Source organism: Esox lucius, chromosome 8, assembly GCF_011004845.1.
Source record: "Esox lucius isolate fEsoLuc1 chromosome 8, fEsoLuc1.pri, whole genome shotgun sequence".
Lineage (NCBI taxonomy): Eukaryota > Metazoa > Chordata > Actinopteri > Esociformes > Esocidae > Esox > Esox lucius.
In genome coordinates this window covers 20,067,697-20,088,017 of record NC_047576.1, presented here as the reverse complement: position 1 = coordinate 20,088,017, position 20,321 = coordinate 20,067,697, and the positions used below count along the sequence as shown (strand labels likewise).

The 20,321-nt window shown below is 44.9% G+C and overlaps 1 protein-coding gene across 6 annotated transcripts in view; it reads right to left on the bottom strand.

Moving 5' to 3' along the window:
* Positions 1-3,726: 3,726 nt before the first annotated feature.
* Positions 3,727-20,321, bottom strand: part of dab1a (DAB adaptor protein 1a) — a 202,590-nt gene continuing 185,995 nt past the window's right edge. For 2 of the 6 annotated variants that reach the window (XM_034293755.1, XM_020049220.3), the window contains 12 exons: positions 20,252-20,314; positions 18,480-18,533; positions 16,159-16,272; positions 14,556-14,618; positions 14,314-14,410; positions 13,426-13,482; positions 12,530-12,739; positions 11,697-11,878; positions 11,388-11,598; positions 11,041-11,189; positions 9,155-9,257; positions 5,664-5,749 (listed from right to left, as the gene is read on the bottom strand). In XM_034293755.1, coding sequence (XP_034149646.1) covers positions 9,177-9,257; positions 11,041-11,189; positions 11,388-11,598; positions 11,697-11,878; positions 12,530-12,739; positions 13,426-13,482; positions 14,314-14,410; positions 14,556-14,618; positions 16,159-16,272; positions 18,480-18,533; positions 20,252-20,314 — 1,281 coding nt within the window. In that variant the 3' untranslated portion in view covers positions 5,664-5,749; positions 9,155-9,176. Of the gene's footprint in view, positions 5,750-9,154; positions 9,258-11,040; positions 11,190-11,387; positions 11,599-11,696; positions 11,879-12,529; positions 12,740-13,425; positions 13,483-14,313; positions 14,411-14,555; positions 14,619-16,158; positions 16,273-18,479; positions 18,534-20,251; positions 20,315-20,321 lie in introns of all 6 variants that reach the window. The other 4 variants (XM_013135020.4, XM_013135021.3, XM_013135019.4 and 1 more) reach the window with 3 other exon arrangements.

Sequence of the window (20,321 nt, the reverse complement as noted above, 5' to 3'; positions counted from 1 at the left end):
GCCCTTTAAGTCCCCCAGACTTAGTTCTAAGATTTTCATTAAAGGAAACCACAAAATGCATTTTAAAGTAATCAATTAATAAAACCAGGTTTCTTTGTTTTATAATGCCAAAAAAGTATTTTATTCTATTTTTTAAAAATGGGTTGTCTAATTAGTAGGAACATACACATTTGCGTGTCCTCAGATACTATCATTACATTTTCATTGAATATTAAACAAATAAAAATAGCTATTAATACCATTTTTTTTGCTGCTAATATAATCATGTTTTTCTACTTTAACTACAAACATGTTTATTTTTTTAATACTTGAATTATCTATGAAATTGCAATATTGATGCACGTCCCCCAGTTTATTTCAACCCCGTCACGCCCTTCCACTTAGCCCCCTATAAAAATAATCAGTCCATGTGACTTCAACTTGGATGAAGTGACATCACACAAGTCTTTTGAAAAACATGCTGCAAAGAAAGGCAAGTGTCAGTATCTTTTCTTACCTATATTTCATAGTTTTTATGGTCAGATTGAGATTTTCAGGCTTAACATTTCAACTCTGTTATATGAATAATTGTTGGTAAACAATTGTTGAGGAAAAATTAAACAGCAGTGTTGCAAAATATTCAAATTTTATGATGTCCTTAAATGCCATGTGGTGCTACTGTCCTAGCTAAATTAGAAGCTATGGCTACATTTTGCCAAAAACTGTTGAATGTTTGACACCTCTTAGTAAATTAATTAATTGTAGACTTTGATTTGAACTGTCTGAAATAATACTTAATGCTATTTTATGTTCAAAATTTCCAGACATCACAATGGCAAAAACCGCAGCTTAGAGGCAAAGAGAGTACAGGGCAAGAAGGAATGCAGACCCAGATGGAAGGGGAAAATATCTCAGGAGTGAGCGTGAGAGGTGGAAAAGGGACACTGAGGCAGGGAAAAAGAAAAACATCAGGGATCTGAGTGATAGAGCAAAACGTAATAAGCACAAGAGTTGGAGAAATGCTAAAAAAAAACAGAAGTTAAGGGATGCTTTGAGGAATATCAACACCCCTCCACAAAGTCTTGATAATCAATATGCAGAACAACCCAGATCTGGCTCCTCATGGTCGCTTGTTAGAAGTTACTTGAGATACATTTGAAAGTATAACAAGCCATTGTATTAGGGTGTGATTAAGTGTATATGTAGGTCTATAGGTGTTTGTCCATGTGAGATTCTTATAAGTTGTTTGCAGTTTTGGTGGTTATTTATTGCCTGGTTTTGTTTTAGGCAACATTTGGAGGGCAAGAAATAATCCCAAAGAGCAAGACACAAACTATACAAAGAAATAACACAACTCAAACATGAACTCAAAAAGGAGAGAAAACTTCCACACAATCCTCAGCAAGTTCAAGAAGCAGTTCTTTAATATTAGGCAGCAGTATGCCTACTACCATGAGCTGAGGAAGAGTATGGCCACTGATGAGTGCTTAATTCACATAGATTGTTCAGAAAACTTTACCTGCAAGTACAGTTCTGAGATCCAAGCAGTGCCCTTTGGATCTTGTCACTAGCAGGCAACACAACATACAGGTGTTGTTTATGTAGGTGATAGCCAAGAACCGACCTGCTTCAGCACAATATCTCCATCAAAGCATAAAAGCCCAGCAGCTACAGTGTGGAGAACAAGTATTTGATACACTGCCGATTTTGCGTTCAATGTTATGTAGCCTGCTGAATACTAGTTTTAATTAAAATGAGATTCCAGCAAGTTAGTTTTCTTCAAGTTAGCCTGTGGTCTACATTTTATAAGGACAGATTCATTCCATAGATCTTTGTGATTCATTTATGCTAGATGTTTTTGATTTAATGTTAAGTACGTTTTGATTGTTTCGTTTTTCATATGACAGTTGAAAAATCTGATTGTTGCCCTCTGTCAACAAAATTCTATTAACATTTTATTGCATGTTATATCATTAATTTCACAGGTAAATAAATAATATTGAAAAATGGATTGTCAATGCAACCCTGTTATAATTTTCAACCCTGTCATGCTGAGTTCAACCCTGTTATTTGATCTGTTTTTATAAATATTTTGATGATAAGAAGAAATATGAGGTTAATGTATGTTGAAGTGTGTGTACAATTTACAGGATGATCAGAAAAAAATATGAAAGCCTAATCAAATCCTTATGTTAATGCATATTTCTGATAAAATATGAAGATTGATGTCAGATAAAGTTCTCATGACCTGCATTGGCAATCAAATGGTGAGTAATTTAAAATAAAAATCATACTTAGAATAAGTGATTTTAAACAAGGGACATCTTATTATTAAGGATCTACAAGAATTTACTTCAATATTTGTTCAAATCATATTCACTCAGGGTCCAAGTTGTCTGTGACGGGGTTGAACTCAAAGCGACTTTTAGTGAGAAAGAAATGCCTATTATTGAAATTTCATGACTGAGGTGGGAAAATATACTTTCTCAAAGGTTTAACTAGTCCACTATCAGATGTAGTGATCAGAAATACAATTATTTGAGGTATAAAAAAGTATGACCCAAAAGGCACCCGTCTCAGAGAATCACCCATTATATCACAAATGTATTATGCTTATGAAACCAAGTCTAAAACTCAGAAGAGCAAGCAACATATTGATGCAAAGTTAGGTTTTGAAAAAAGGATTTAAGTCTAGTTTTTAGTTACAGAAATGCATCAAAATGGGGTTTGGAAATCATTGAGTAGGCCTATAGAAAAGAAAACATGCATTTCGATTTCAAACAGTCGCTGTTGTCCATGTTTCCAGCGAAGCATGTGGGCGTCATTGATGGAAACAGACAGTCCTACCTTTAAGATATGACCTAGGAAAGCTAGAGTCGAATTCGTAGGAGTGTGATAATGCACTCTGTACTTGCCAAAGGCGGACATCGAACGCGTGTAATTTCGGATCTATGAAAAAAGCGTATATGCAATCAGTGGGAGATTTTCATTAGGCATATGTCGGAGGTCGGAAGACATTCCTCCGAAGACCATTGCCGGTCCAGTATGAAACACCAGCTGTGTATCTACCCCAAAAGGCCGTGGCACATTGATAGTAGACCTTGCGACCGTTTGTCGTCTTAACTCCGATCGCAATCTCACCTTATGCTGTGTTTTGATCACCACCCACGGCTAGCGTCTAACGTATTTCTGCTTGTTGAATTGCTAATCTCCGAGGAAAGTCAACGAGGGCGAAACTTGGTTATTTCTTGCGCAAAACCGATCATATACCCAGGGCAGGGGTGTAAAATTAGGGGGGACGGGGGTCATGACCCCCCCCCCCAATAATCCTGGGATTCATTCATATACAATACAAACCTATGCTGTTGACATAGCTGAGAAGTAGGCAGTTTGAATAATCGGACTGCCAAGCACCTATATGTGCATGAGCCATAACAGAGAGGAAATCCATGTTCCCTATTCCTAACCGTAATGTTAAGCCAATCTCACAAATTCTTTATCCATAAACCTAACCTAACCCTAACTTGTTATGCATAAACCTGAAAATAATTCCACTTATATTCAGGATTAATTGTATTTTTCCCCCTAATCCTCTCCCCTAAACAGAAAATTGCATTTTCCCTAGTGGGGACCTGTGTAAGAAAACATATGGGGATTGATTTTTCAGGTTTTATTACATTTGTGGGGAAATCTGGTTCCTACATGGACACAGGCGTGGATCACACACACATACACACACACACAGAGTGATTATTCAGATCCAGTTATCCATTGGGATGTGTTTAATAGTAACAGTTATACATGGTGAAGACGTAAATCAAACCAAAAGAAAAGAAAAATCTTCTAAAAATCCACGGTAGAATGCTGTTGTATTCATAAAGATAAAAATAATGTGTCAATTTACATTAAGAAACCGTTATCTGAGGTAAGGTTAAAATGGGTCTAGAAATGTTACGTAATCAAACAGCGTGTTTCCCTTTAGTCCTCTTTCATCCAAACAGAATTATTTATCAATATGTCTATCCAAAGGAGTCTAAACACACAGAGACCCCTGGCCATAAAATAGAGTCATTGGCATCACAGTTGATGGAGTAGCCTACTAGCAGAGATGTACAGAACGGATAGACAGACGGACAGAAGCATGGAGACAGACAGACGAGCGGGACAAAGGCCGATGAGACACGGACAGGCAGACGGACTGAAGCACGGAGACAGACAGACGAGCGGGACAAAGGCCGATGAGACACGGACAGGCAGACGGACTGAAGCACGGAGACAGACAGACGAGCGGGACAAAGGCCGATGAGACACGGACAGGCAGACGGACAGGCAGATATTGTGAGGAGTGCGGTTGGGTTGATGGTTAAGGCTTCTGTCACTCAGACTGAAGGATGATATGAAGTGCAGAGGAGCTGATTGGGTGACTTAAAGAGGTTACAGGGAACGTAACATACATGTTAATAAGCATCAGTATTGTAAAGTCTTGCACAGTAAGTGCTGGGTAGGAGAACAGACACACACATTCATAGGGATGAAGATATAAATATGAACCTGGAAAGAAAGACAGACAGGCAGACAGACAAATGACAAGCAGAAAGACACACAGACAGGCACACAGACAGACAGGCTGAAAGACAGACAGGCACACAGACAGACAGGCTGAAAGACAGAGGAAATGTTGGTATTGCTTGATACCTTCTAGTTGCATAACTGAAGCCTGCCTATTTTATGGCACAGAAGTCCTGTGGACAGAATATCTATATTATCAGTAGATGTTATTAGAATTATTATTATTTACAAAATGAGTTTGGCAAACAGACAATCAGGTCCCTTAAAGCCATGTGACAGTGTTACTCCAGCAGAGTTGACTCCGGCGGCTTGACAGGCTTAGAAAATAAAAATTCCTTTTCCGTGTTTCTGTTTTAATCCATATTGTACAAAAGCTATTATAGAGAATGAGCAGTTCAATCACAGAATTAGTTAGTTTGGCAACATCCATCCGACGCCCAGCGGTGCCCGGTTGTTTTGGCAATATCAGTCCATGCCAGCCAGTGCCAGTTAGGTTGGCAACATTTATGCCCCTCTGTCCGTTCCCTCCGAATCCATCAGAGAAGAAACATTTGGCAAAACACTGTGTTTCTGTGTGTGTGCATGTGTGTGATCACTGTGTGTGTATACAATATGTGTGCACTCAAAGTGTGTGTGCATGTGTGTGTGTGTACATTTCATCTATGTGAGCAGCTCGCAGAGTCTATATCTGCATAGTGATTCAGCAGACACTCACAGGTCAGGAAGAAAAAACTCCCAAATAGCCAGATGTAAAAATCCCAATAAACCGGCCAATCAGATCTAAAGATCCCAATAAACCGGCCAATCAGATGTAAAGATCCCAATAAACCGGCCAATCAGATGTAAAGATCCCAATAAAAAGGCCAATCAGATATAACAATCCCAGCACACCAATCATTGCTCATCCTACTGCAGTCACTGAGTGTGTCCATGTTTGATACCGAGGTGGAGGGGTGTGTGCGTAGGTAAGGGAGGCAACAACTGAAAGGGCGAGACAGGGAGATAAAGAGTGAAGAAGAGAGTGGGAAGGAGGGAGTAGGGTCCTTTGTTAGAGGGGAGGCCCGGCTGCTGCTAGTGAAGAGTTACACACACACACACACACACACAGCAGCGTTGGTTGGTCAGTCCAGTGTCTCTATTTCTTCCCCTTGTTGATCTGGGCGTAGAGAGGATCCTTCCCCCGCTGACAGACTTCCTTCCCCTAGGCAGGCAGAGAGCAGATACAGTTAGCACATACACATCAACCCAGGTCTTCTTCCTAAGACAGTTAGCATGTACACATCAATCCAGGTCTTCTTCCTAAGACAGTTAGCATGTACACATCTACCCAGGTCTTCTTCCTAAGACAGTTAGCATGTACACATCAACCCAGGTCTTCTTCCTAAGACAGTTAGCATGTACACATCTACCCAGGTCTTCTTCCTAAGACAGTTAGCATGTACACATCAACCCAGGTCTTCTTCCTAAGACAGTTAGCATGTACACATCTACCCAGGTCTTCTTCCTAAGACAGTTAGCATGTACACATCTACCCAGGTCTTCTTCCTAAGACAGTTAGCATGTACACATCAACCCAGGTCTTCTTCCTAAGACAGTTAGCATGTACACATCAACCCAGGTCTTCTTCCTAAGACAGTTAGCATGTACACATCAACCCAGGTCTTCTTCCTAAGACAGTTAGCATGTACACATCAACCCAGGTCTTCTTCCTAAGACAGTTAGCATGTACACATCTACCCAGGTCTTCTTCCTAAGACAGTTAGCATGTACACATCAACCCAGGTCTTCTTCCTAAGACAGTTAGCATGTACACATCTACCCAGGTCTTCTTCCTAAGACAGTTAGCATGTACACATCAACCCAGGTCTTCTTCCTAAGACAGTTAGCACATACACATCAAACCAGGTCTTCTTCCTAAGACAGATGTTATTGGATGCGTTCCTGTACACAGTTCCAAAACCATCGTGAAGTTCGCAGATGACACCACGGTGGTAGGCCTGATCAGTGACAATGACGAGTCAGCCTACAAGGAGGGGCGGCACGGTGGCATGGTGCGCTGACAACAACCTGAGCCTCAACGCAAAGAAACCAAGGAGCTCATTGTGGATTACAGGAAGTCTAAAGGCTGCAGTCACGTCCCAGTTCTCATCGATGGCACTGATGTGTCCAGATTCAAATTCCTTGGTGTCCACATCTCCGAGGACCTTTCTCAGACCCTCAACACCTCAGCCCTGGTCAAAAAGGCATACTGTTGCAGTGCCTGTACTTTTTGAGGAGGCTGAAGAAAGCCTGTCTGTCTTCCAAGATACTTGTGAACTTTTACCACTTCAAAATCGAGAGCATTCTGACTAACTACGCCACAGTGTGTTTTAGCGGTGTTTGCGCAAGGTGCAGGATTATCAGGGAACCTTCACATCCATGCTAGAAACAGTTTGCCCTCCTTCCATTAAGCAGGAGGTACAGGTTTCTTTGCCCCCACACCAGCAGGCTCAGGAACAGTTTCTTTCCATCTACTGTAACCCTGCTTAACTCTGTGACCCAGAGAACTCTATGACCCATCACTTACCATACCCCCCCCCCCCGCCCCCAGGTCCCAGGGACCTTGTTGCACTTTTCCCTTTGTACTACTTTCACACTGTCTTGCAAAGTTTGAAAATGACAGTTTTCAGTTGTAAAAGGTATGTGTCTACCGCGAGAACCTCACCGCTGCTATCCCTACATTTCAGTTGCACAAGCACCTTGCACATTCAATTAGCCTCTTTGCACATTTAGAAATCGTGCTTGCATTTTTACAGTTGTTACACATGCATGTCTACCTAAGGGACCTGACTGCTGCTGTCTCTGCATCGTGGTTGTACATGCTACCTTACTCCTTCAATTTGCCTCGATTGCACATCTAGAATGCCATTTATTATTGCCATTTGTACCCACACAAATATTATCCCACTTGTAACATACACTATACAAACTTTCACATTCAGTTTGTCTTAATTGTGCATTTAGTATTGACATTTGTACTGCACTTGCCTTCATTGCACATCTACAAATTCTACTTGTAATATACATATACTTAATACTAATACTAATATTATTAGTATACTAATAATAATATGTTCTGCCCTCTTCTATTTCTACTTTTAGTTAGATGCTAACTGCATTTCGTTGTGCTGTACTTGTACTTGTTCAATGACAAAGTTGAATCTAATCTAATCAAAAACTCCCTTATCTTATCCAAGCCCCTTTCTTTATCTGTAACACATGACATTCCTGCTGTCACCACCAGATGGCAGTAGCAGCCCACTTCCAACACTGACCTGCCTCAGGGGTGGGTCAAGGGGATTTCTGTGAGAGCTCACAAGCCCACAGGCTCTATCTATACATAGAAGATACCCTCTAACCAGCACTGCAGGGAGTCCCTCTCAACCCCCCTAAGTCTGTCAGATCCAAACACTGGACAATGGATCTATCACTCTCACGACCTACTATACTGTGTGTCTGACTCTGAGGCTAGCATAACTATAATTACTTCTACTTCATTTCTACAGAAGTGTATGTGTGGGGGAAAACGGTGGAACATATCCCAGCATGGTTACATGGAGGTGCCGACAACAGTCAGAACTGTGTTATTATCATACACATAATTACACTGTGGGGGGAAGTTACACAGGTTCACGCTGGCACATGATTGGCTGATCGGTCCAGCAGGCCCATACTCTGAGTGTGATGTCAAGCCTCTCTCCTGTCCCTCCTACCACTCTTGATTCTGACTGATTGGATTTTGGATTCTTCCTGGGTTTTTAATGAATGCTAATTAAAAGCTGTCGTTAGTAGGGGGTTAGCACCCTGCCCAGTGTGACTGCTGGAAAAACTGTCATTCCAAAGTCCTGTGTGTGTGAGGCCCGGGTTGACTGGCAGTGCCTGTCATCACTCAGCCACTTCCTACAGAGGAAACCTCTCTGACACAAATACACAGTCAACATTAAATTAGGACCATATGTACACAGGTTCCTCATGGATAGCTGAACCAAGACAAACAACAGGACCATGTCAGGACAGCAGGGCCATGCAGTCAGGAAGCCATCACACTGTTTAATAAACACACACTGAGCCTTTCACCAGTGGATATACTCACACACCTCTGGTGGCTGTAGGGAGAGAACAAACATCACACACACACACAGGCACACACACTGAAATAGAACCCTACACACACACACACACGCACGCATGCACGCACAAGCAATCAGACACAGCGTGCTATCATCAGAGCAAGCAGCAGGCAGGATGAGAGAGAGTGAAGGAGAGAAAGAAAGGGAGAGAGGAGAGGTTTAGGAGAGTGAGAGTGTGGAGCCAAACAGAGGTATGGGAGAGAGAGAGAGAGAGAGAGAGAGGGAGGTTTTGGAAAGACAGAGCGAAGGAGAGAGACTGAGGGAGGTATGGGAGAAAGATGGAGAGAGAGAAGGGCACATGGAAGACAGACGAAAGGGAGGCATGTGAGTAAGAGCAAGCAAAGGAGAGAGAGAGGGAGGGAGAACAGGGCAGTGAGAGGAGGATCAGTCAATGTGTGGAACAGGCAGTCTTATATTAAGCAGACGAAGGAACCTACCCAGAACCCAGCCAGCGTCTATCTAGCTGTCGGCAGGGGGACTGGTCTGGGCCGAACCAGAACCTGCTGTCTCACTGGGACATGGAGACCCAGACCCACAAGCCTGGAGAGGGGTTGTTGGAGAGGACAAGGGAGGGAAGAGAGAAAAAGGAAATACGGATGAGGAGAGGAGGGGAGGAGAAAAGAGGAGGAGAGGAAGGTAATATAGAAAAAGAGGAATAGTTGTAGTTGAACGTAGGATATAAAAAGAGGATACCGGCAGCCAAGGGACAGAGTAGCAGTGTACTAAAGGTGAGAAACACACACTCACACATAGACACACACACATTCACACACACACGCACACATACACACACACACACACACACACAGACACACACAGACACACACATAAACACACCCACCACACACACATACACATACATAGACAAACACACATTCTCACACACACACACACACACACACACACACATAGACAAACACACATTCACACACACACAGACACACACACATACATAGACAAACACACATTCTCACACACACACACACATAGACAAAGACACATTCACACACACACTCACACTCATAGACACACACACACACACACATAGACAAACACAAATTCACACACACACACACACACACACACACACACAGACACACACAGCTGTTATAAAAGCATTTCAGAGTCCAGTCTATTGATTCCTCAGTCTTTACACCTCCCTCCCTAGCCACAGAGTGGGAGGATGTTTTACTCTCTCTCTCTCTCTCTCTCTCTCTCTCTCTCTCTCTCTCTCTCTCTTTGTCCCTATACAGACCTACTTTATAAGCTTGCATACAGCAGTAGTTCTAAAACCTCCCCTCAGGGACCCCTAGACATTTGGTGATTTGGTTGTGTCTCTGAACTAGTGGAGCTCACCATATTCCCTAATCAAAGGCTTGATAATTAGTTGAATCAGGTATGCTAGCTGTGGAACAGATCAAATGCAGGGCATGGCTAGGGGTACCCCCGGAGAGACAGGAGAACCCACTGGCGCCAAGCATAACTTTGCCTGTTGCTGTCATGTTCACTCTACTGACACGGAGCAAAGTACTCAAAAAACTAATTTTTTCAACAAAAAATTCTAAATTGGAACAGGGACAATGTCGTTTCTCTGGTTTAACCACAGTTTAGGGAAATTGTTGTTAAAATTAAATGACATAACCTCAACAGATCTTGGCTTTCATTTCTAAGTGATGCCAGCTTAGGGAAGTTTGGGGGCCTCTAGTCAAAGGCACATGAGGTCAATTCATTTGTTTCACCATTTTCAGGTGGATGACAGTACAACAATACCATATAGTCTTCCATTCCAGTCTGTACCTATTATTCGCTCTTCAGCTCTCTCTTCTCTCCTCTCACTCTCTTTCTCTTATGAATAGGTGCATAATACATATTAATTGCCCCAGAAAAGAGCCAGGGTACATGGTGCTATGGAGAGAGTGATGGATGGAGCAATCTGCTGACATTAATAACATCTTAATGATCTGTCTGACACCTCCAGCAGCTCATTAACACTTTACCGGCCACGCACGCACCAACGCACACACACCAACGCACGCACCAACGCACACACACCAACACACGCACGCCAACGCACGCACGCCAACGCACGCACGGCAACGCACACACGCCAACGCACACACACCAACACACGCACACCAACACACGCACACCAACACACGCACCAACACACAGACCAATGCACACACGCCAACGCACACACACACGCCAACGCACACACGCCAACGTACTCACGCACCAACATACCAAATAGTAGCCAATCAGAGAGAGTGTTGCTACACAGCCTATTGGTCATTGCATCTGCACCACACACACTGGTTCTCACCGCATCCTCCTCCCCACTGCGGCTGGGGCTGCCCTCGACCTCACCGAACGAGTCGTCTGTGGGGGGGTCGGTGGCATCTGTGGGGGGGTCACTGACGTGCGACGCTGACGACTTGGAGGGAGAACACAGCCTGGGGGCTGGGGTCGGCGCTGGGGGGGGGGGGGGGGTATCATATTTATTTTTTAACCTTTGACTTCACTGTGAATACAGTTGGCTCCTCCCCAACCCTCCTCCCAACCACACCCTCCACCCTAAGGCCTAAGCCTCAAACCCCGCCCGTCCAAAAACCCGGCCCCCGCCGAGGCGGGGTTCTTTCCAGCGGGTCTACCAGTGTGAGCTGAACGTACGTGAGTTGGTGGAGGGCGTGGTGGAGGTGACAGGAGTGAGGTTGAGCTGGGAGATGTCAAAGTCATCACAGTCCTCCGTGTCGGCGGCCGCGCCCAAGCGGCTGAAGTAGGAGCTGAAGGCCTCCGAGGTTCCCGCTACGTAGTGCTGTTGGTCCCCCATCTTAGCCGGCATGGCCGGGGGCTTGGCTAGCTGGAAGTCCCTAAACATCTCCTACAGAGGACAGAAGAGGTTAAAGCTATTGAGCTCTGGGGGTCTTGGTTCAACGTCGAGGAGTTTCAAATGGAATCGATGTAGTAGGAAGCTCCGACCTTGCTCGTCTTCTGCCGCTGTCGCTCTGCATGATGGGGACTGGAGGCTGATGACGGGGCGAGGTTAGAGGCGGCCCCAGAGGCTGATAGGCTGTCGCAGGGTTGATTGACAGGGAGGAACATGGCAGGCATGGTAGGTAGAGATCCTGGTTGGGCTGGGAGGTAGGCTGTAGCAGGGAACCCTAGACACAGGACATTGCTCTTAGCATTGTGTGTGTGAGTCATCGAAAGTGAATACTTTTTTGCGAGCCGTCATCCCAATCAAACGTGTCGCTTTGGCGGAGTTCTGTAAGGGTTTCGCTATAATACAGAAACATTGACAGGAGAAATCGCAGATTAAATCCCCATCCCAACATGTTGGTGTATACCGTGTTTGTGGAGAAGCATATGCTTAGGTGAGGAACAAACATAATCTTTAGCAAGGCTTATCATCATTGGTGTGGCTGGAATTCACACTAGCTGTAGAGGATAGAACCTGTAATGTTGACCAATGGTTTTTCTAAAGCAGTATGTAGCTCCTATCGTAGACTTCTACTCTAAAATCAAAGAAATGTAAATGATGTAGAAGGAATCGGAGAACACAGCACTCGAATGTAAAATCAAATAGGTCTCATTCAAACTGTCATAAAATATAAATGTGTCCAAATCTCCAGCAAGGTGTGACAAAATGTGTAGGTATGGCTTTGCAAAACTAGGTTCAGGGTAAAACTTACAATTGTGGTTAGCTTTACTGTTGGGGATTTTTTTTTTTATAACGGTACATGTTTAAATGTCAGTCCTCACTTTGATGGGAATTAGAGCAGGTGTATACGTCTGTGTCCGTGTCTTTATACCTGCTCCCGTCATGGCTGCCCACTGCTGCTGTGTAGCAGGGAAGAGGTTGGCCTGGCCCCAAATGAGAGGCTGGCCTCCAGGGAGGACCTGGGCCACAGGGAGGGACTGACCCAGGGGAGACTGGACCCCGAATAGAGGACCTGCCTGGGCCGCGAACGCCTGCTGGGACCACACCTGGCCTGGAGGTACCGCCCCCATCGTCACATAACCTGGGCAGAAAGAGGGGTCATATACAAGCACACAAACACAGAACGCCATCTACCACCTGGCCCCACTCTAGCCTGTAGGTAACGTTTAGTCTTCATGGTCCTGGCGAACTACACTCACCTAAAGGATTATTAGGAACAATGTTAAATTTCTCATTAATGCAATTATCTAATCAACCAATCACATGGCAGTTGCTTCAATGCATTTAGGGGTGTGGTCCTGGTCAAGACAATCTCCTGAACTCCAAACTGAATGTCAGAATGGGAAAGAAAGGTGATTTAAGCAATTTTGAGCGTGGCATGGTTTGTTGGTGCCAGACGGGCCTGTTGGTTTGTTGGTGCCAGACGATCTGCTCAGTTACTGGGATTTTCACGCACAACCATTTCTAGGGTTTACAAAGAATGGTGTGAAAAGGGAAAAACATCCAGTATGCGGCAGTCCTGTGGGGGCGAAAATGCCTTGTTGATGCTAGAGGTCAGAGGAGAATGGGCCGACTGATTCAAGCTGATAGAAGAGCAACTTTGACTGAAATAACCACTTGTTACAACCGAGGTATGCAGCAAAGCATTTGTGAAGCACAGCACACACAACCTTGAGGCGGATGGGCTACAACAGCAGAAGACCCCACCGGGTACCACTCATCTCCACTACAAATAGGAAAAAGAGGCTACAATTTGCACAAGCTCACCAAAATTGGACAGTTGAAGACTGGAAGAATGTTGCCTGGTCTGATGAGTCTCGATTTCTGTTGAGACATTCAGATGGTAGAGTCAGAATGTGGCGTAAACAGAATGAGAACATGGATCCATCATGCCTTGTTACCACTGTGCAGGCTGGTGGTGGTGGTGTAATGGTGTGGGGGATGTTTTCTTGGCACACTTTAGGCCCCTTAGTGCCAATTGGGCATTGTTTAAATGCCACGGCCTACCTGAGCATTGTTTCTGACCATGTCCATCCCTTTATGACCACCATGCACCCATCCTCTGATGGCTACTTCCAGCAGGATAATGTACCATGTCACAAATTGGTTTCTTGAACATTACAATGAGTTCACTGTACTGAAATGGCCCCCACAGTCACCAGATCTCAACCCAATAGAGCATCTTTGGGATGTGGCGGAACGGGAGCTTCGTGCCCTGGATGTGCATCCCACAAATCTCCATCAACTGCAAGATGCTATCCTATCAATATGGGCCAACATTTCTAAAGAATGCTTTCAGCACCTTGTTGAATCAATGCCACATAGAATTAAAGCAGTTCTGAAGGCAAAAGGGGGTCAAACACAGTATTAGTATGGTGTTCCTAATAATCCTTTAGGTGAGTGTATAATCATCACATCCACAGCCTCATTATCCTGTACGGATATAGGCAGACAGGCAGCCATATAGACTCATTAAACTACACAGGCTTATTAGAACGGTTCAACTCATCTACTGAGGAGAGGAGAAGGAGAGGAGCATGACAAGAGAAAAGAGGAGAAGGGATGAGAAGAAAGGGGAGAACAGGGAAGTGGAGAGGGAACGAGAGGTGAAGGAAAAGGGGAGGACAGGGAAGTGGAGACGGTGTTAATTCCTACCTGAGGGTATGGAGGAAGGGTTGAAGGGCGTGAAGAGTTCTGCAGGGGGCTGCAGACCCAGAGATGGGTCCAGTGTGTTGGCTGGTGAGGCAGGGGTCTGGGGAGTGAGAGAGGAGGGAAGACCAACATTTAGAAAACACCCCCCCCACACACATGGGAGCCAGCCAGTACACCGTATGTCACACATCAACACGATTAATCCTTATGTTAGCATAGGTCAAAGGTCATATGGGGATACTCACCGAAGGTGAGTAGATGTCCGGGAGTGTGGAGATGTCTCCGAAAAGCTCTAATTGGTTGATATTCTGCCAATCAGAAGGAGAGTTCACGGCTGTCAGAGGTCATATGGTGGACGTACAGCGCTGCGTGTCCCAACACATATGCAACACACATCACCAGAAGAAACACCACGGAGCTGGCAACTCCCCAGACTTGGCACCTACCTCTGCTGGCAGGAACATCATCCCACGGCAACGCTGTAACTAAGGCACGGCTGGTTGGGGGTGATGAGTTAATGGAGGGATATGATGGGTGGAGGTGACATAACCTACCTGAACCATGAGTTACCCCGTACCACAGATCTCAACATGCCCTCATGTTCATTTCTTCAACTTCAATGTCTTTCTATATATCTCTTTCTTCAAAATCTCTTTCCTTCATACTTCCCTATTTAACATCTCTTTCTAGCATTAATAGGGTCTTTAGCCCCACGGCGCCCAGAGAAAAAAGGCGCTCTATTTTTTGCTGTTTAAAGATGTGAGGCTTTACATGGTCAGAGATTAGCATAACTCAGAGATGGGGCTAATCAGAGCCATATATAGACTTGGATATGGCTGTACCATGCCAGCGCAGAGGCCCTGGCTCTGGGGAGCATGCCTGCACAGATAACCACGCTTCTTACAATATCTGCCTTCTGGGTCCACTAGTTAAACTGATAAGTCACACATAGACCATGAAGCTCTTATTATAATCCAAAGCTTAAAGTGTGTGTGTGTGTGTGAGTATGTGTGTGTGTTCCATCTATCAGATAATGGATCAGAGAGCGTGTGTCGTTTCTAGCCATACAGCTGAATGGAGAGAGTGTGTGCTCTTGGTGAGGGAGGAGAGATGTTCTACTGACTGATAGGAAGACACTCCCACTATAGGAAAGATATGCCTCTTCTGCTTGTCTGTTAACCACTTACAGATACCGATAGCTAATGGTGTTGGTCTTACTCTACCAGACCAGAGGCAAGATCCCTCCTAATCTTACGGCGAATCTAACATCATGCTCTTGCAGTATCAGTGTTGAAGGTGTCAGTGCTGCCACCATGATGTTCTGTTTATTAATGGTGCTGCCTCGGTGCGGTCTGGGCAGCGTGTGACTGTCCAGTGCCTGTGTGTTGTGCACTCCAAATAAGAACCTATTTACTATAAGCCCGGGTCCTGGTCCATAGTGCCCTCATTATAGGATCGGGTCCACTTGGAAGCCAGACCGGGTCATTACTGAGGTGAGTTCATTAATGAGCCGAGAGACAATGGGGTCACACTCTGTCTCTGTCGGACATGATGACCAAAGCCTGACCCCTCAACCCTGACCTGAACTCCCCTGCCACTCCCTCCATCATCTCTACCTGTCTGACCTTTATGTCAGCTCTCAGGGCCCCCACCCCCCCTATCAGTCTCTCTCCGAAAGTCATCCTTAAACACTGTCGCTTTTATATTCATCAGAGGTCACAAACATGAACGACTAGGTTCATTAAATAAAGATGACTTTCAGACAGTGTGTTTTTCCCCCAGTGATTTGCACTCTAAGACCTGGGCTTGAAGACTACAGTCAAGCCATTTCCTCAGAGTGCGTCTTACCTGTGGTGTCCATACACTGTCCATATCCATGAAATCTATGAGAGAGGGGCTCTCCTCTGGCTGCTGTTTTGGCTGTGGGTGATCGTGTTGACCATTCGGAGCGTTCGGACTGGTCTGCACATGACATGGAGGATGATGGGATAGGATGGAACACACAGAAACAATGTATGACGCTCAAACCACAACAGACATCTGGATACATGGGAAGTTATATCGGAGGGATGGAGTGTTACAGAAGGACTTCCTCTGTTCGCGCTTGTGAGCACACACACAGACACACATACACACACACACTCACATACACATACAAAGACTCACATTAATTCACACACACACACACACACACACACACACACACATACACAGACACATACACAGACTCACATTAATTCACACACACACAGGCATACACATATAAAAACACAAATAAATCCACAAACTCACACACACAAACACACCAGATTCTGGCTCTGCTCCTCGTTTTCACTGCCCATCCCACCCTCCCCATCACCGTGACAACCACCTATCAATTAGTGGTCTCCAAGGAAACTGTAATTAGCATGGGCATGTGTTTTGAATACATTACCGAAGACCCCTTAATTAACACCCACCTCCCTGATCTCCTGCTGTCTCATTGAACACACATCCACCCTAGCCCACTTGTGTCTGCTGACAGGTGACAATACGCTGACCCCTGTTGGGTCAAGGCCAGGGAATGAGCCATGTTAAATCAACAGACTGTCAACTCTGACAGGGTCAAGGACTCCAGAGATGGAAGTAGGCACATGCCAGGTTTTTGTGTGTGTGTGTGTGTGTGTGTTATTAGTTCATTATTGGTTAATCGCAGTGACAGAATGTGCCAGACTAAATAACTGTGGAGAACCATATGGTTCTTGGAAGAGGTGCCAGACCCAACTGGCTACAGTACAGGATATTATAACACCGACAGTTACACAAGGGCAGGGGCGGACTGGGACCACAAATTAGCCCTGGTATTACAAACACGGCGTTCCATTTTTGTTACCGTTGTGGCTCCCGTTATTAGTCCAATGGTGAGCCTTCGTTTCCGACAAAAAAAATAGGCTAGACAGCCCCACTATTCTAAACATGGACCAGCCCATGTGACATTTGCCCAAACTGCCAGATGGCCAATCCGTCCCTGCTCAGGGGTATATCAAGCACAAAACCATTAAGCGTAAGTGTTGCAGGGTGGTTAAGGAGAGCAGTGGGATTTCACTAGTGGAAATACTATAAGCCTCTTAGCAATGCTGGGATAATGAGAGAACTGACGGCCACAGCCCACACCGCCTGATTACAGCCAGTGTGTGTGTGTGTGCACGCGCGTGTGCACAAGTGTATGAGCTAGGAAAGACCAGAATAGTGAAACCAGCGAACCAGAATGTTTTTAGTTACTATAGAGACTCTTCATAGAGAGAGTGGGGCTCCATCCTTCCTAAACAGATGGGGAGCGGTGTAGCAATGTTGGCCTTAAGTGGTGTATTTATGGGGATGGAGTAACCAGCTAACGAAACAGACTCATTTAACTATCATGTTTAATAAGATCATAAAGGAGATGGAGCGATATGGAGCATCCGGACAACGGTCAAGGTTAACTGGACTGGCACACACACACACAGACACACACACACACACACAATGTCTCTCTTACCAATCTCTTGTCTTCTAGTATGGCCAGTACATGCATGTCTGTTGCCCTCCAGCAAACCACAGGCAGCCATGCATCAAGACACCACACTGCATGCACAAACACACATGCACCAAGGAAGCCAGCACCAAGCATAGAGCAAACCCCACCCAAAACAATCCACACACACTGCCTCCACCCAGACCATCAAACACAGGGACACACTACTAAACCAAGCTGGACACCAAAGACACCAGGTAGACTCCATAGAACCTTGGTGGATTCCATAGAACCATGGTGGACTCCATAGAATTAAGGTAGAGTCCCCAGAACTAAGGTAGACTCCATAGAACCATGGTGGACTCCATAGAACCCTGGTAGACACCATAGAACCATGGCAGATTCCATAGAACCCTGGTAGACTCCACTGAACCATGGTGAACGCCATAGAACCAAGGTGGACACCATAGAACCATGGCGGACTCCATAGAACCCTGGTAGACTCCACTGAACCATGGTGAACGCCATAGAACCAAGGTGGACACCATAGAACCATGGCGGACTCCATAGAACCAAGGTGGACTCCATAGAATCGAGGTGGACTCCATAGAGCCACAGTGGACACAGCACAGGGACACACCATAGCTTGACACAAAAGGGACACAGGTGGACTCACTGGGTGTCTCTTGGGGACGTCATACACCCCCTCCTTCTGTTGGCTGGTCGGAACCTGGACAACCAACCACCACACAGAACAGCCCATCAACCACGCGTTAGCTTTTGTTACCATGACATCCGTCATTTAACGTACGGGAAGGTAGAACTTTTAATAAATACCAAATCTATACCTGATTATGATATAAACCCTTATCGGCTGTGTCCGACCTGGGCATGAGCTCATCAGATCTGAAAACCGGCACCTCAAATGTTCTATCGGTTCATATTATGGAATAATAGCTCAAAATGATTACGGTGCTCCGACACCTAAATATGAATAGTTCCGGCACTATTCAAGTCCAAGTCTAGCACCGGTTACAGTGCAGCCTTGAATACAGACGGAACCTAAAGCCTGGACAGCATTAGTATCAATGGACAACATATTCTGACAATGAATTGGCGCTTACATATGAACGTGTGTCTGTCTGAGTGTGAGAGTAAAGTTATCTGCTTTCATATCTTGGTGTTGAGGTTTCATTTCCGAGTAATCTGTGGAGCAGCAGTCTCTCAATCTCCCCTCTTCTCCCCCTCTATCTCCAACTCTCTTCATCCAATATAGAGTGGATCAATCAATGTATTCTTATCAGAGAGACCAGAACAGTAATAAAACTGTCTGTCTGTGTGTCTATCTGTCTGTGTCTACTGGCCAGAGACCGGTAGACATAGTCTTCGGTTGACATTGGTGACTGAATGTTTTTGTACGTTCAAACTGTGTTTTATTGGTTGACTGGCCATTGATTCTAGCCATTGTGTCAGACTACTGAACTAATCCACCAGATTAAACTGTTGTCAATGGTAACAGCAACATCACTGCCTGTGGATGACATATTGTATAACTAGGAGCGTCAGAAAATGCTCTCCTTCATCTGTCACTCGTCTATTATTCCTAATTCCTCTTTTTCTGCTTCAGTTCTATTTTTTCCTTAATCTACCCATCTCTCTGGTTGTTTAGTCCTACAAGCAGACTTATTCATCTGTTTGTTCCTCTGTGGCATGCTTTTATTACGCCATCTTGGATGTGTGCGAGAGAGAGCGAGCGCGCTCTATTTTCAATCCATTTTATTTAAAGATCAAACGAGAGCTTGGTGATTAATGTTTCTTTTCCTCTCTCTCTCATTCCCACTTCCTTTTATCTACTCTAGAAAAAAAGGGTTGGAGGAGGAGGGGGGGTCTGCCTTACTCACAGGCCAAGAATAACACCACCTCCGTCCCTCTCTTCTCCTCTGCCTTCTCCATCCCCTAGAGGTCCAGCCAGTTCTCCTGAAGAGTACCCAATACTGTCCCTCCTGGGATAAACTGTTTTGCAGAGTACCTGATCCCTGTTTGGAGACTGGGGTTTCACCATTGGCTGTTATTAGCACCCTCTGTTTCCTCTGTTGTCCAGTTCATTCATTTTTTTCCCAAGATTTCATTTCTGTGTCGGTCAGCCAAGCAGAGACTCCTGTAAAGCTATTCTCAAAGCCCCTGTATTCACTTTGAACCCTAGCCATGTAAACATCACTCCACCATTTACTATGGAGTTGACGACTCAGGCAGACGGTCTGAAGTGCTGATGTCACATAAAACTATGTTAAATACAAAAAACAAGGCGTTTCAGCAAATATAAAATCGCCTGCATTTCGAGACTGATAATAAATTGCAGACATCATTTCAGTTGGCTAATTGGGACTCTTCTCCTATCACTCACACGACTCCACCAATTTGATCCAAGCATAGGGGAGGGCTGTGTACCTGATAAATGCTCTCTTCTGATTGGTCGCGGATGGGCTCGTGTCCTGCCTCAAACACAATGTACTATAAC